This window comes from Vicugna pacos, chromosome 25, assembly GCF_048564905.1.
Source record: "Vicugna pacos chromosome 25, VicPac4, whole genome shotgun sequence".
Lineage (NCBI taxonomy): Eukaryota > Metazoa > Chordata > Mammalia > Artiodactyla > Camelidae > Vicugna > Vicugna pacos.
In genome coordinates, this window is record NC_133011.1 from 39,906,759 (window position 1) to 39,922,529 (window position 15,771).

The following is a 15,771-nucleotide window of genomic DNA, read 5'->3' on the forward strand; positions in this document are numbered from 1 at the left end:
TGAGTCTACAGGCCCCAGGTGATGGGGGTGGGGTGGCTGCTCTGAACATGGGGTGGCCTGGCCAGGAGTGAAGGAAGCAGTTCTTTGGTACTGCTCTCACAGTACAAAAAGCTCTCACAGGAGAGCCTGGTCTCCTAAGCAAGGGCCCAAGCTCTCCCTTCCCTAGTAGCTCCCAGGGCCGGGCTCCTTCCCTGTGTGAGGACCCCACTGGGCCTGCTCATGACTGCCCTAGGAGCCCACCTCCCTCAGGTGAGAAACTACTGATGAGCGCTGTCCTCCACACAGAGCCCTGGACGCAGGACCAGCAGCTGGTTGCCGAGAGCAGCCCGGGGGCAGCTGGACCACTCAGACCCTGGCTCAGCCAGGCCTTGCTCACTGCCAGCAGACCCCAGAACTTGCCTCACATCCTATGGACACTGCACCCATGAGACTACAGAAGATAGATTCTCTCTTGCTAAATGTGCATAACTTATAAAAGAGCCTGTAAAGAGTTTAATTTTTTTCCTGGGAAGAGACAGAAAAATCACCCTGCATTCCGAAAAGTCTGCTGAGCCCTGGTGGCCGAGCCCTGCCTCCCTGGCGGTATGCTGGCGTTGCTGAGACCCCTGACCCCGCCTGCTCCCCTGCCCAGGCCCATCAGAGGGGGCAGGGTCTCCAAGTCTCTCCTGAGGGTGCGGGACAGGAAGGTGCAGTAACAGGGATGGATAGGCTCTGACTCCCAGCCAAACCAAAGCCCCCATGCTGTCTGATTACAGCCACGCCTTTCCCTCGAACAAAACAGAAAGTAGGAAACAAGGGTGCCTTTTTAATTGCAATCAAATATGCCGTCTGAGGTCAGTGCCCCCGAGCCCGGCCCAGGAGCCGTGTGTGGCCCAGAGCAGGTGTGTGGCCCACTGCACTGCACATGGGGTCTGAGGCAGGGCCGCTGTGCCGCACTGGGCCTCTCGGGTCCCCAGCAGTGTCTCCTCTGCGGTGGCCCAGCCTCCAGTGCCCGGGACAGGGGAGGTGGGGCGGAGGGCGAGGCATGAGCGCTCACACCTTCACACACGCATGCAGACGTCCCAAGGTTCCCTTCTGTTCCTTCTCACTCGTCGCTGCAGTGGTCGCCTGCACTGCGAAGCTGCCACCGGCGGTGTGGGCAGCACCGCGGGCTGCCTACTTCTGTATCTGGAACAGGAAGAGCCGCAGGTTGATGTTCTTGGCGGCCAGCAGCTTGTTGCACTCCACGGAGTCGACGATGGGCAGCGGCACGTAGTCCGTCTCGTTGCTCTCGTTGGTGAAGACGAAGTGGTAGATGACGGGGCTGATCTTCACATCGTCATATGGGCCCTTGAGCAGCAGGAAGGAGCACTCCAGCGGCGCCGTGGCCTTGCTCTTGAGGAGCAGCTGGAAGGAGAGCGTGCGCTTGCAGGACAGGTTGGGGTTGCGCTCCGAGTCGTTCACACGTGCCTTCAGGACCCACGTCTGGTTCAGCACCGTGAACCGCGGCGTCTCGTAGTACAGGCGCGTGATGAAGTCATCCGTGCGGTAGGGCCGGAACTGGACCTCTGTGGAGACAGACAGGCCGGGAGGGCCGGCAGTCAGAGCGGGCAGGGCCGGGTGGTGGCGCCTTCCCGACCAGCTGAGAACACAGGCTCAGCCAGGGAGGAAGGCAACTTACCAGGACACCATGCGCTCTACTTGGCACAAGGCAAGTCAAACGCGATTATGGCAAACGGAGGCGCACACAAGCTTGGGGGAAACGACTATAAACAGAAGTGACACGCATTAGCTGCATGGAGTCCAGAGGCTGCAAGAGGTGAGCGGCTGGCCCTGCCGGGCCCCTACTGGCGTCCCTCCTTGCCACCCCTCAAGGCCCAGCAGAGGGAGAGGCCCCGCCCCAGGGGCGTGGGTAAGCAGACACACAGACAGGATGCAGTTCTGAGAACAAGTGCACTTTATTGGTTCTGATACAGAGCTGCCAGAAAAGCCGGCAGGAGGGCTGGCGCGTGGCACCCAAGCCTGCGCTGGGCTGTGAGGCGGAGTGCCAGTGTCTGGCCCAATGCTGGGCTCTGCCAGCCGGCCGCAGGCCCGCCCGTCAGTGGGCGACTGCTGTCACACTGTCCTCTCAGCACGGCCCATGGCCTGCGAGTCACTCCACGGAGATGGCCAGTTGTTTCTGCCCGGCTGCCATTGCAGTCACGATGCCTCGGCCTGCCCGGACCCTCGAGGCCTGGCCTGGACTGTCTGTGATACGCTGCCCACCAGGATGGCTGAGGCTACGACTAATCAGGGGCCGTGGCCTTTTGCTGCTGAGGCCCCAGGCCCTCAGCCTGTGGGGCCTACACAGGCCTACACCTCGCCAGGCCCAGTCCAGGCAGCATGGTGTGACTGCTGCCTGTGGCTGCCCTTGATGCTCTGAGCCGGCCGCCTGGCGTGGGCTGGGCAGGAGAGGACCAGAATACCCCCAGCAGCTCCAGCGACAGCAGGTGCTTCTTGCTGTTCTCTGTGTCTAGACCAGCTTCTGGCCTGACTCCTGCTCCCCAGCGTGTCCAAAGGCAGTGGTGGTGGCCAGGAGAGCCCAAGAGATCCAGTGGGCCTGGGTGCAGTCCAGCCTGCCCATCCCAGGGCGTCCACACCCAGCTCTGCAGCTCGACTTGGGGACCCTCGGCTCGTTCTGGAGCCCTGGCCCTGACTGTCTTCTCGCTGGCCTCAGGAGGCCCACGGCCACTGCAGTAACCGCCTGTAGGCAGGACGTGACGTCAAGTACTCTTCTTGCCCCTGGCTCCAAGGGGCGGGCCCCCAGCTCCCAGACCCCACAAGACACACTCACTTCCTGGTCAGACCCTGACCGTCCCAAGGCTGTGCTGCCCCACGCAATAAGGACACCGCCTTGCTGGGGTGGCAGGGCTGGGGTTGGGAGGACATGGGGAGGGGCCTCTGTGAGAGCCATGCAGCTGCCCCCAAGGGTCCTGGTGGCCCCTTCCCTGCCCAGCCTCCAGCCCACCTTCTCCCCTGCAGCGGAGCCTGTCCACCTGGTACAACTGTGCCCACTGCCCGGAGCCTGCTCTCCCCCATGCCCCTGGCGGCCGGGCCCCACCCCGACCTGTGTGGTTTGCAGTGGGCGGCGGCCCTCACCTGTGTAGCCGATCTTCTCAAAGCTGAGCAGGCTGAAGATGCTGTTGTACAGCTGCATCTCCCTGCGGTGGCTCTGGTCCATCTCGTCCAGGATCTCCATCAGCTCGTTGCCCGTCTTGGTTGGGTGGGCGCACGCGGCCTCATGCACCGTCAGCTCGTGGAAAGGGCCATGCCATGGGCAGCCGATGCGCTTGTACTTGCACTGGGTGACCCTGGGGAGGAGGCAAGCACGGTGGTCACGCCTGCGCCCCATGGTAGGTGGCTGCGCCCAGGGGTCCTCCAAAGGGGGGGCCTCCACCCAGCCCTGCTCTCACAAACCTCCCCTGAAGGGCACAGTCCCTGTGTGCCACCCCGGGAAGGGCTCAGAGCACGTGGGGCAGAGACTGAGAAGGAGCGTGTGGGAGCTGCATCGTGAAGTCTCTCTCCTGCTTGGCGACAGCTGCCACTGACCATGGTGGGGCCCACACTGCTCTGGTCCACGTGTGGCTTGGCAGCTGGGCCCTGCCGGCAGGCAGCAGTGTCCACCAGCCAGGCAGGGGTGCCAGTGTGGCCTCACAACTCGCTCCCAGAGCGCCTGTGCCACCCATGCTCTCCTGGCCCAAGAATGCAAGGACAGTGTCTAAGAGGCCACCACACTGCCAGGAAGAACCCTGGAGGGCCAGGGTAATGTCCAGACACACACTAGCTACAGATCCCAGTGCTGTTCTGGGGGGCCTTGTGCCCACCACCCCCATCGGCCCAGGCTCTGAGCAGCTTCACGTGGCCAGTCCTGCAAGGTTGTCGCCAGGCTGCGGGCATGGAAGGATCTGCCAGTTACCTGTCCTGGCACTCCTCTTTCTGGTGCCTCTCCAGGAGGGAGCGGGGGAACTGGCACAGGCAGAAGCCACACTCGGAGGGCAGCTCACTCACGGCCTTCTCCACGGCCAGGTTGCGGCAGCAGAGGCTCTTGCTGATCTCGCAACGACAGTTGGGGCACGTGGCCTGCTCCTCCTTCAGCCGGGCATCTGCTAGTAGGTGGATAAAACAGCCAGCGCACATCAAGTGACCGTTAGTACACTGCGAAGAAGGAAAGGGAGATGAAGCTCACAGACCTGCGGGACTTGCACAGCCGCACGCGCCCCCTCCTCCCCACCCTCCGCTGGCCGGCCCAGGGCTCCAACTGCATGAAGGGCCCCAGGTGCGCAGGTGTTTGACAGGAGAGCCAGGCCTCTCTCCTGGAGTGCTGCAGGCTCAGCCAGTGGGGCCCCGGTGGAAGGGGTGTCTCGAGGGTGGCCCTTGTCGGCTTGCAGAGGTTACAGCCCTTCATAAAGGCAGGCCCACTGGCGGAGACTGCTTTAAGCACACTGGGGCTGGGGGCCTGGCCTTTTCCCATCCTGGGGCCAGGAGTCCCCCACAGAGCCTGACGGAGACATCTACAGGAATGGGGGCACTCAGCCAGGCATGGCAGTGGCCCTCAGCACACAGCTGAGTGGGCAGCAGACTCTTCCTACACCCCCTCCCTGGCTCAGGTCAACCCCCAGCCTGACCCCTCCATATCGGCCTCCCCGGCCAGCACAGGTGAGAAGCCAGCTGCACCTACCCAGTGAGGCTGGTTCCCTGTCGTGGCAGGTGGGGAAACCCAGGACGAGGGCACGTGGGCAGGGCCTGCCTGTGGGAGGTGGGGATGGGGGCTGCAGGCAGGGGGTGTTGCTGCCCGTACACTCTGGCTGGGGGTCCTGGCCCGTGGGGATAACAGGCTGCCAGCTTAGCTACCCAGGGTGTCTCACTGTCCACACACACCCCCTGAGCACCTACCTGGTGCTGTTGGGAGACATCCAGGGGCAGTGGGCCTGGCCCCGCAGGGGCTGACAGGGTTGGGGGAGGAGAGCCCCCCATGGGAACAAGAGGTGCAAGAGCAAAGGCTTGAGCCAAGTGTCCTCTGGGGTAGACAGTTCCCCCAGGTCCACCCCAGGGGCTGGTGAAGAGGGGCAGGCACAGGGGTCCCACAGAGCCCAGGGAGTCCTGGGAGGGATGTGCAGGAACCCACTGAGGGCACTCCACTGGGAGATCTCCACTGGGAGACTGGTGAGCAGGCAGGCCATGCTTCCACAGGCCCCACCGGCCATGCAAACCTCCAGAAAGCCACTGGGCTACAGACTTCCTCGGGGCCCAGGACCCTTCTGAGTGGGATACAGGGCGGCAGAGAGACTCACCGGGCCACTGCCTGGCCAAGCCCGTACATGATGGGGGCCTTGAATACACCAGCTTCCACCCCATTGCCTCAGGGGTCCGCGCACCCTGAGCTGAGGGCTGGAGGAGGCTGAGTGAGCTCTCAGCACCCATGGGCTGTGCCTGGGGTCTAGTGAGGGATGTGACCTGTGTGCTGAAGACCGATAGTGGGAATTCGGGGCTGGGGACAAAGGCTTCATTCACAGAAGCCACATCTGCACAAATGCCACAGTCTAGCTGCACTCAAATCTCAATTTCTAAGTCAGTTCAAAACTGAAAACGTACAAGAGGAGGAAGGTGAGCTGGCTGGCTCAGGCTTGAAGGAAGAGCATAGAGGAGGGGCCAACCAGCGCCAGGTCTGGACACACAGGCTGGCTAAGGTGGGGGAGTGAGGCTGGTTCTGAGAGCGGTCAGGGAGGAAAGCAGCCTATCCCGTCCCACCCTGAAGGTCAGTGGAGAAGCCAGAGACTCGGAGGGGAAGGGACATGGACACCAGAGCCTGTTGCCGCCCCGTGGGAGGTACAGAACAAGAGCCCCGGTCATACCTCCTCTCAGAGCCCTGGCCAAGGGACAGAGGCAAAGCAAGGGCTACAACTACAGCTTCTATAAGGCAGGGAAGGAAGTAGTACCTGCTGCCTGGTGAAGTCCCAGTGAGGAAGCCAGGCAGGACACCAAGAACCGTGCCAGGGCCCGCAGGACACGGACACTCAGACACCCCCACCAGGGCCTGGGGACCCCCCACTGTTCCGCGTGGCCAGCTCCAGTTCTACATGCCTCTTGATGAGATACTGCCCAGGCAGGGCCTGACCCATGGGGTCTCTCCTGTCTCCAGGTGGCCCAGCCAGGCCCTGGGCCTGAGGGAGGGAGACTTGGGATGGAGTCCAGGGACCTCCTGAGGGGACCCAGAGGCAGCCGAATGTGTGACTGCTGACCTCCCAGCACTGCCCTGAAAGCCCACTGCTCTGGAGTGGACTGGGTACCCCACCTGCCAGGCCTCTCCTTAGAGCCTGGGGGCTGCAGGGACACCCAAGCTCCTGGGCCAGGCCCCACCGAGCCTCTAGGAGCCTCCAGACCCCAACAAAGGCTCAGGTAATATGGCACCTGCCCTCCCCTGGACTCCAGGGAGAGGCAGGGTCACTGCGCCTTCAGCCCCAGCAGCTCAGCTCTGCGTCGGAACGTGGTGAACAAGCAAGATGCCCCGAGTGCTGCCAGTCTGGCGGGAGGGACCAGCTAACGTCCACGTGCAGCTCACCCTTACCAGCCCTGCAAGGGACGCTCTCTGGGTGGTCACCAGGTGGCTGCCATGGCCCCAGCAGACACCCAGCCCAGGTGATCTGTCCATAGTAGATAGTCACCATACTCAGTAGCCTTCCCCACCAGCCAGGCCCCCTGGCCTCCCAAGCAAGACCCAACTCTGCAATGCAGACCTAGCCCAGGGCAGCACAGAGCCATCCCTGCAGAGGTTGGGCTGGACGGTACAGTCCTGCCCTAGTACCTGCCCCGATTTGCCCAGCCAGAAGCTGGGCCCTAGAAAACTCTGCCTGGCACCAGTCGCACACCAAGCCTCTGATGGACAGCACCAGCCAGGGCAGGCCCGAGTGCCCTACTAGACGCTAGGGCCAAGCCCCCAAGAGCCTGGGCCCCTGAGAGCAGGTCCTGCCGTGCAGGCCAGGCTATCTTCCCACCGCCTTGCGGGAAGACCCCTGTGACAGGGAGGAGTAGGGAGAGGGGCTCCACAACCCAGGACAACATTGCAGGGCCTTCCAGGCCCTCCAAGCACAGATGCTGGCTAGACCCACAGGTCTCCAGCAGCATGACTTCAGGCTGGTCACCTTCCTAACAGACCTTCAACTTCCTCACGCACAAACAGCAGCGAGGACAGGACCAGTCTTATTACGTGCTGAAGAGGTGGGATGGGACAATGTAAGCAGCACTGCAGTTTGGCCCCTAGCACACAGAGGGCACAGGGCCACTGTCCTCCCTGGTAATCACCCAGCAGATCCCCCCCGCTTGCAGAGCCTCAGAAAGAACTCCAGGCACAAGTCTATGATTTCAACAACACCCCCCTACCCTTGGGTTCTCCAGCCCCAGCCAAGCCCCTCTGCAAATGGCCCAGAAGTGGGCATCTGTACCTGCCCGCATAGGACATCACCCAGCAGTCCCTCTGTCTGCCTGGCCACAGGCAGCTAATGGACACCCAGGCTGTGCGTGCCCGGAGTCTCCATCTGAACCAGCTTCTCCCCTGCGGGAGCTGAATCATCTGGACTCCTGAGGAGGAGCCCTAGCCATCAGGTCTTGGGACAAAAGCAGTTCTTAGAAAATGTCCCCAGCTTCTGGGGGCCAGGTCCTCAATCAGTAGGCCTTTCAGGCTTGGAATGCCTCAGACCCTGCTCCCCCCCATACTCTACTCTTTATCACTAAAGGAAGGCTCCGTGCCCAGACCCACATGAGCAGCCTGCCCTTCACAGCACAGCTGAGGGCACCAACCCCAACAGTGCCCCTCAGCCCAGGGGGAGTTCCCCCGTCACGAGGCCCAAGAGGGCCGCATGGCATCCCACACTCTGCATGCTCAGCCCGAGGTTTCCTCAACCTCCTTCTTTCATTAAGGAACCAAGAAGGGACCATGCAGTGTCCAAGATGCACGGCTATCTCAGCTGAAGCCAGGACTCCAACCCTGCACAGGTTTTGAGTGTGAAGTCCTGGGCCAGTGGTTCTCATGTCACGCCACCCGGAGGGCCAGGACTTGGGTGGGGACCAGTCAAACCTGCAGAGTCAGGTTCTTGCTCAGGACCTAAGTGCTGCCCAGATTGAAAGGTAACTCAAATGACAAACATCCACCACAAAGACACTTCTCCTCTAGCCAGAGTCCAGAAAATTTCTCCTCTCTGTCCTTGTTTTGGATAGTTAAGCAAATACATTTTCAAAGCTCTTTTCTGCTACCTTTTTCATCTCAAAGCATGAGCCAGCCATAGTCTCGGAGCTGGGGAAGAGGATTCCAGGTCCTGTGGGTGGGCAGCCCCATCAGAGATTTCTTAAACATCACTTTGACCGGAGCCCGCAGTATCAGGCAGGCTGACAGACGCCAAGAAAGTGTGCTTGGAGGCTCCCCAAGGCATGTGCCCACATTGGCCAGGGCCTCCTCTGCTTTCTGGGCCTTTTACCAATGTGACTGCCGATCAGGTAACCAGCCCAACGGGCTGAGCCGAGTCCTGGGGGGAAGGGACCTTAGGGGTGGGAGGTACAGTAGGTCATCCCCAATCCTCCCACTGGGCACAGTGGCAAGTGCCCCAGGCTGGTAGGATGGGACAGGTATCCTGAAGCCAGGAGAAAAGACCACCACAGCACCTCACTGGGGCCACAAGGAAGAGGACAGAGTGGGCAGGGAAAGGGAGAGGGCACTGGGCAGAAAAGGCACAGGATCAATGGGCTGGAGGGGCAGGGCCCAGGTCTGAGCCCAGGAGCGGTGGGCAGAGGGGCCGGAAGGCCAGTTGGTGCCACATTCTATGACAGAGAAACCCTGACTACTCCTCCACTGATGGGTGTCACAAGGAGCTTTCCTGGCTGAGAACTAGGTCGGGGTGGGAGAGTCTGGACCACAGCTCATAGCCTCGGCTGACACCAGTAGGGTCAAGGCCAGGTTTGTCTCATGGAAGACACATTGGGCCTTGTGTGAAGGGCTGGGAGAGAGCTTGGGAGGGGTGTCAGTGTCAGGGATCAGGCTGTGGCTGCAACACTTCAGGCACCATCAACTGAGGCTGGGCCTCCCCTAAAGAAGGCAGAGGAACCAGATCACACTGCCTGCATTCAGAACAGGGGCCAGTACAAGCTGCCCACCAACTGCTCCAGCACTGAACTCCTGTCTGAGTGTCCCTGCCACAACTCCAGCCTTCCTACCGCTGCCTGGTAGCCTGCTGCATGCCCACCCAAGACTCTGGAAGGTGGCTGCAGACCTTGTCAGGCCAGTCATCAAGGACATACCTAACACCCACACGGAGAACATCAAAGCCAACACCTGCTGTGCCTGCTGTAGTCCTGACCAAGCCTGACCTAACACAGGCCACTGGAAGAACCATTTGCATGAGTGCCCTGGTCTGACCCCAGAGACAGTTTCCCAACCCAGGTGGTGTGATGTGCACGGCATGTGGGGAGCCGACACCGTGGGGCCAGGGGCTCGGATTAGGGCGTAGGGGAACAAGCCCAACCGTGCAGCCATGTCTGCTTCACCTCGCGAAGGCTGCCCTGGAGGCACAGGGTGGTGTCTGGGGGCCAGACAGCAAGCTCTCAAGCTAACTATGCACCCAGCCACCCCCAGAGGCCCAGAGAGTTGTCTCCCTCGGCCCCAGTGCCAGGCACAGTACACAGGGCTCAGCATGGCCACTGGCTCTTCCCCTCACCCTATAACTGAGCACCATCTGAAACTGCCCTCAGATGCACGGCATGGCTGCTGCCCGCCCTGAGCCGCATGTCCTGGTGGGGTCAGGCAAACCGTTGCCAGTAGGAACAGAGAGCAAAACACACCACATCCTGAGGCCAGCCCACCACAGACAACCAGTTCACATGACTCACCAGAGGACGCCAGCAGAAGTGGAGGGGCTGAGCCCAGGCCAAGGAGTGATGGCCGGCAGTGGAGCCCATGCCATCCTTGACCTGATCCTCCCGGGAGCAAACCTAGCTTTGATGGCAACCAGGCAGTGGTGCGGGCCTCCAGGTCCATCCCGACCCCCGCCCTCACGTCCCCAACCAGGTTGGCAGGGATGGTGAAACAGAACACTGCATGCAGCAGGGAGCCACTGAGAGGCCTTCCCTTGTTCCCCCAGCCCTCCCTCAGGCCCCTCACACCCAGGCTCCAGCACAGGCACGGCAGAGCATCCACAACCTACGTGGCCCTGACCCGTGGCAGGTCTTCCAGCAGCCCAAGTGAGTTCTGCCTCATAGCAGGGCTCCAGCCAACCCTTCCAGAACTGAGGGCTCTCCTGCTGGTCAAACGTTCTAAAGCTTTTTCCAAGCCTCTGGAAACGAGAGGGGAGCAACCCCTCGCCAAGGCCCCGAGTGGGGCAGAGGCCGGTGCCAGAACCCACAGCTCAGCACCAGTGGGCTCTCTTCACTCAGCAGGCCTATTCCCAGGGAAGCCACTATGCAGAGCCCACGAGGCCATGAGAGAGGCCATGGGTCAGGTGGCCCCAGCGCCTTCACTCTCCATCACAGCTGCTCAGCCGCCTGCCTCCAGTCTGAGCTCAGCTCCCAGCTCAGTGCGGGCCGGTTTAAACCAGCCAGGCTCAGAGGCCCAGTCACCACAGCTCCAGAGGCAAAGCTGCAGCTCTCTGTGCTGAGCGGCCCAAGAGCCGGCACCACATGGCCTGTTATCATGTCAGGTCCAGCTCCAATCCACTCACAGGAGGGGAGATGAGGAGAACCCCAATTCCCCTATGCCACCCACCCTGCAACCACTAGCTTGGCTTCCTAGATTCTCATCCAAGGCCCAAGAAAGATTTCTTCCACCTGGCAGGATCATGGGCAAGGAAAAAAGAAGCCAGAGAAAGGACAAGTTCTCAGGGGCATCCATAAGGCATTATGAGAAGCCCTACCCCTATCATGCTGGGCCAGGAGGCCTCTGGCCAGGAGCGTCCCAAAGCACAGGGGGGCAGGTTGAGAGCCTGTGTCTTCTCTCCAAGGAACTCAACCCACTTCCCCGCCCATGCCCCTTCCTTCCTCTCTCCATCACCCAGGTGCACTGGAAGCCTCCTGAGCAAGCCACCTTATACCAGAGTGGGACGGGTCTGAAGATCCAGAGGCTGGGGAAAGGGCAATCCAGACTAACTCTGCGCTGTTTACAACAGGTCTCTCTCACTCACAGCCCCCAATGTGAGTATAAGAGAGGAACAAGGCTTCAACAGCCGTGCCCAACTTCTATAAATGCAAAGAAAGGTGATAGGGTATTGTTTCATTCTTCTAAGGGGCTCTGGAGGGAAGGGTTATCAGAGATGGAGAGACTGAGCTGGAGACAGACAACAGAGAAGGCAGGACACTGCACACTGGCCCTGGGACCAGAGTGTGGCCCCTGTGGCTATATGGTGCACACGGAAGAGCAACCTGGACCAAACACCCCCTCCGACGGCCCCGAGTGGGTTAAGGACTGAGTCCAGCCACCATGCTGGACCTTCATATAGAAGGAAAGTGGACAGACCTCCTGAAGCACTGGTAGCCCGGGAAGACAGGTCTGGCCAGGGTGAGGTGGGATGTGACAGGAGCCTAGCCCGAGGCCCAGCATGCCCAGAAGGAGCTGGACTGTGCTGGGGCTGGAGAAGGGACCCAAGCTGGGGGGCTTGATGCAAATGGTTCATCCAGACCAGGAATGAAGGGAAAGGGCAGGAAAAGAGGTATTTCCCTACATTTTCAACGTTCTTCTGGAAAGAAATGGCAAGGTGAAGCAGGTCCTTCTGCCCCCGAGAATAAAAGGGTACAGAATGCGCACGAGAACACGTTTGGGAGGTGTGTATGCCAAGGAAGAGAAAAGCAGCTCTTGATGAAGAGGGAAGACCAGGGCTCCTAGAGCCCAGGAGCTCAGGAATGAGGGGGTCACGCCCGGAGGTGGGGAGGGTGGGGAGGAGCGTGGGGATGTGTCACCAGCTTTCCCTGGGGTCAGCGTGAGGACTGGAGAGTGCTGAGGAGGGGCCAGCAGGGGACCTGAAAAGAGAAGAGGCATCTCAGGAAATAATGGGAGTCAAACAAGAAAAAAATAGGGTTCCGAACAAGAAACAAGAAAGTCCTGAGAGGAAGAGAATGAGGAGCTTCCGAATAAGCACCAGAGTCGCACCGCTGGGCCCCAGGGCTCGGGCCTGGCCTCCGAGGAGACGCGGTGCCTGGGGGCCGGCCGCGGCGGGGCTGGAGCCGGGCCGGGTCGGGGTCGGGCCGGCGGCCCTACCTGGTACACGGAGGCCTTGGGAAGGTCCAGGCAGACCGTGCAGCACAGAACCGAGTAGAGCCGCTCCTCCAGCTTCCCGCTGCCCGCCGCCGCCGCCGCCGCCGCCGCCTCGGCCGCCTCGGCCGCCCGTAGCCGCTTCTTGGGCGGCGCGTCGGGGTCGCCGGCCGCTTCTTGCAGCTGCCGGGCTCCGGCCAGGCCCGCCTCGTCTGGGAGCCCGGGCCCCGCCGCCTCGCCCAGCGCCGCCGCCGGCCCTGCGGCCGCCCCGGCCCCGGCCCCGACCCCGGCCCCGGCCCCGACCCCGGCCCCGGCCGGCACGACGCCGGCAGGCCCCGCGGCCGGGCCGCCCCCGCCGGCCTCCTCCGCGCCGGACATCGCGGCCGGCCGGCCCGGCGGGCGGGTGCCGGCGCGCTCCCGCGGCTGGAGGTTAGGGGCGCCGCGCGCTCCCGCCGCCCTCTCGCCGCCGCCGCGACCCCGCAGCCCTGCTCCCTGCTCCGCCGCCTCAGTGGGTCCGGCCCGCGCGTCGCCCCGCAGCCGCCGAGGCCACCAACCCCGGCGCAGCCGCCATCTTTGTTTTCGCTGCGCGCTCCCCAGCTCCGGCGCCGCCGCCGCCACCGCCCCCTCGTTCTCCCAGTCACGTGAGCTGCGCAAGGCCAATTGGAGTACCGAGCGGGCAAGACGGCGCGGCGGCCAGAACCAATGGGCGCGCGGAGGCCCACCCCTGCAGAAAGTGGGCGGGGCCCCAGGCGACCGGTGGAGGGGCACTCGCCCCGGCGGGGAAGTTCTGGGGTCTGGGGTGAGCGCTGCGCTTCCCACCAGTCCCGGACAATGATCACACGCCTTGGGACCCCAGGAACGGAAGGCAGCCTCAGACCCCCGCGTCCGGGTGTGTCTGCGCCTTTGTCCTCCGACATGCAGGCTTGCGCGCGCGGAATTCCGACCTGGCTCGTAGGTGCGAGAAACCCCGCGGGCCACCCTCTCCCTCCTATGCGGGACGAGATGTGTTTCCACAGGACGCAAGCGCAGGGATTCCCCAAGGGAGAGCTCTGGACCCGGAATCTAACCCCCTGCTTGGCCCAATCCCGTTGCCTAACCTTGTGGTTGGGACCTGAGTAGGGGTTCACTGAGAAAAGTGAGGTCTTAGGAAATCAGGACTTGCTTTGCATGGGTCAGAGGGCAAACGGGTGGAGGTAGAGTCAGCCCTGGGAGGGAAAGTGCATTTCTGGGAACAGATGTGGTACGGCCCTCCCTCCCTCACCAGGCCTTTGGCCCATGAAGGTCACTGCCTCAGAGGGCCACCTGCCAGACTGTGCAAGGATATTCAGAACGAGGCTCCACCACATCCCAGGAGAGCAAGGTCTCCTATGTCTTCTCAGTCCAGCGGCCTTCCTGACAAAGGTGCTGGCAGGCCAAGCTGGGTGAGGCCCCAGGGCTGGTTGTAGTGCACTGCGCATGCCTTCCTTTGCTCAGGAAAACCAGTTGCTGCCCTGGGAGCCTTAGGAAGCTTACTGGAGGACCCCTCACTCCCTCTCAAGAATGGGCATATTCCATATTCCTACTAAGTCCCTAAGGTTTATTGGAGACCGAGCATCTCTCTAGACCCACAACCATGGCCTGCCCAGAATCAGGCCCCCAAACGTGCCTGGGATGTTGTTCCCCTCATTCTGGTCTAAGCAAGTCCTCACACTCAGCCAGAGAAGGAGACAGTGCCCAGCCTTTGCCACCCTGACCAGTCACTGCAGCAAGCCGGCTTCAGAAAGAAGGAGAGTCCATCCCTAGGGAAGAAGGCCCCAGGAGCAGGCCCGTTAGAGGCGAACGTGGTAGCCAGAGCAAAAACCCTGCCTTGCTATCTCCAATGTCACTCCCACTGCAGGCGTTGTCTGTGTAGGGCCCGGTGGTAGGCCCAGCTGCCTGCGGCCAGGGCCCAGCAGCAGATGTCCTCCTTCGGCAGCAGCAGCAGTCTGTCTTCCTCCAGCCGGCTCAGGAGGCCTGCAACACCCAGCATCACACCCCCCCACATTCCGTAAGTGTTGGTCGTGAAAACAGCCACAATGAGGATGGTCACTGCGACCACCAGCACCACTGCCTGACCAGCCACAGAGCGGCCCTCGGCACCAAGGTGGTCACCAGCCACTGCCAGCACCATGCCTCCTCCCAGGAGCAGGTTGGCAGAGGAGCGGTCCCCATTCACCCAGTGGAAATCGAAGGCCAGAAGGGGCAGGCCGATGACAGTAGCCACCCAGGCTCCAGCAGGATGGTCTTCATCTGTGCCCAGCCCTGGAACCAGCATGGTGGCCGCGGCCAACGCTTGGAGCAGGAAGCCAGCAGCGGCCCCTCGACTTGCCTGTCAACACAGGGAAGGGAGGAAATGTGGGAAAAAGAGGCCAGGGCGTTCCTTTAAGCAGGGAGGGGTGGGGGGTGGGGTCTCACAGAAGCCTGGCCCCCATACTTACCTCCCACCACCCTCTCCCTGAACCAGGGGACAGTCTAGGTTCTTGGGGTTTGGGAGTGGGCTACACTCCTGCCTAGCCCCAGTGTACTCACCTGGGCAGTGCTCACGGCAGCATGCAGAGACACCGCTCCCAGCGCCAGGTGGGACAGGGCGGTGCTCCACTCGCCCCATGGCCTGGGGGCCATGGTACCTGGGGCGGTAGTGATTTGAGGGGACAGGAAAGGGACCCTCAACTTTGGAGAAAAAGAGCGTAGAGGCCGCGACTGGGAGCCCTAAGGGCGGCTCTCCAGGACTCCCAGGTTCCAGAGCCCCGTTTCTAAGTATTGGAAAAGGCTCAACCAAAACTCTTCGGAGCCCTGAGGCCACTGGACACAACCGTGGGGAAAAACGTAAATCGGCCAGGAAAAGAAGGGAAAATGCGGCTCGGGGCCTAGGCTGGGTGGGTGTGAGCTCTGGCGTCCTGGAACCCAAGTGGGGGCGCAGGGCCTTGAGGAGAGGGGCGCGGAGGCCGACTTGGCCTAGTCTCTGCGCTCTGGGAGACGCCGTCCTCGGAACCAGTCCAGAAGGGGCGACCGCGCAGGAACTCAGAGAACCCTGAGATGCGCGGCCCGAAAGCAGCGGCGATGCGGAGGCCGAAACCAACCCACCACGCCGCCCTCCCGCTGTCGCCCCGCCTCCCGCGTCCGGCCTGCGGCGACCCCGCGCCAACCAACGAGAGGAGCGGAGGCTAGAGTGGCCGGGGGCGGGGCCGGGGAGCCGCGGGCGTGGACGATCGAGAGACCCGGTAGTAGGATGTGGGCGGGGCTAGGAGGAGGGGTCTCTGCACCCTGGACGGCACGTTAGCCCGGTGGTCTGCAGTGAGGGGAGGAGCCGAGAAAGGGGCGGTGACGGGCGGGGGCGCGACGGTAAGGGGAGGGGCAGTAAGGGGCGGGGCTGTGAGGGGAGGGGCGGGGCCTGAGGGGAGGGGCCGAGGAAGGAGCCTGCGGGAGCTGGAGTTGGACACCCGCGAGCGGAAAACTCGAAGCCGGTACCGCCGCGTGGGGGTTCCTCGCAGAGGATTGGTAGGGATTCTAGA

The 15,771-nt window shown here is 62.4% G+C and overlaps 2 protein-coding genes across 4 annotated transcripts; both read right to left on the reverse strand.

Annotated features, from left to right (window-relative positions):
- Window positions 1-785: 785 nt before the first annotated feature.
- ZFTRAF1 (zinc finger TRAF-type containing 1) lies at window positions 786-12,887 on the reverse strand. 3 transcript variants are annotated; one of them, XM_072950038.1, is made up of 4 exons: window positions 12,796-12,887; window positions 3,935-4,173; window positions 3,118-3,329; window positions 786-1,547 (listed from the first exon to the last, which is right to left on the reverse strand). In XM_072950038.1, the coding sequence occupies exons 2-4, from the start codon at window positions 4,153-4,155 to the stop codon at window positions 1,156-1,158; spliced, it is 825 nt and encodes a 274-aa protein (XP_072806139.1). In that variant the 5' UTR covers window positions 4,156-4,173; window positions 12,796-12,887; the 3' UTR covers window positions 786-1,155. The 3 variants fall into 3 exon arrangements, with proteins under 3 accessions (XP_072806139.1, XP_072806138.1, XP_072806137.1); XM_072950037.1 differs by having other exon boundaries at window positions 12,248-12,868; XM_072950036.1 differs by lacking the exon at window positions 786-1,547 and adding an exon at window positions 1,916-2,722 and having other exon boundaries at window positions 12,248-12,871.
- Window positions 12,888-13,796: 909 nt separating this feature from the next.
- TMEM276 (transmembrane protein 276) lies at window positions 13,797-15,576 on the reverse strand. The gene is made up of 2 exons (XM_072950044.1): window positions 14,789-15,576; window positions 13,797-14,588 (listed from the first exon to the last, which is right to left on the reverse strand). The coding sequence occupies exons 1-2, from the start codon at window positions 14,879-14,881 to the stop codon at window positions 14,103-14,105; spliced, it is 579 nt and encodes a 192-aa protein (XP_072806145.1). The 5' UTR covers window positions 14,882-15,576; the 3' UTR covers window positions 13,797-14,102.
- Between the last annotated feature and the right edge of the window lie 195 nt (window positions 15,577-15,771).

What these genes read in the sequence shown, in the direction of transcription:
- ZFTRAF1 (XM_072950036.1), bottom strand. Translation starts at nt 12,619, where the DNA reads ATGTCCGGCGCGGAGGAGGCCGGCGGGGGCGGCCCGGCCGCGGGGCCT. An exon ending in AAAGAGGAGTGCCAGGACAG is followed by an intron (nt 3,330 to 3,934) that starts GTAACTGGCAGA and finishes CCTCCTCCCCAG; the next exon opens with GGTCACCCAGTGCAAGTACA. An exon ending in TGAGAAGATCGGCTACACAG is followed by an intron (nt 2,723 to 3,117) that starts GTGAGGGCCGCC and finishes TCCTGCCTACAG; the next exon opens with GCGGTTACTGCAGTGGCCGT.
- TMEM276 (XM_072950044.1), bottom strand. Translation starts at nt 14,881, where the DNA reads ATGGCCCCCAGGCCATGGGGCGAGTGGAGCACCGCCCTGTCCCACCTG. An exon ending in CTGCCGTGAGCACTGCCCAG is followed by an intron (nt 14,589 to 14,788) that starts GTGAGTACACTG and finishes CTGTGTTGACAG; the next exon opens with GCAAGTCGAGGGGCCGCTGC.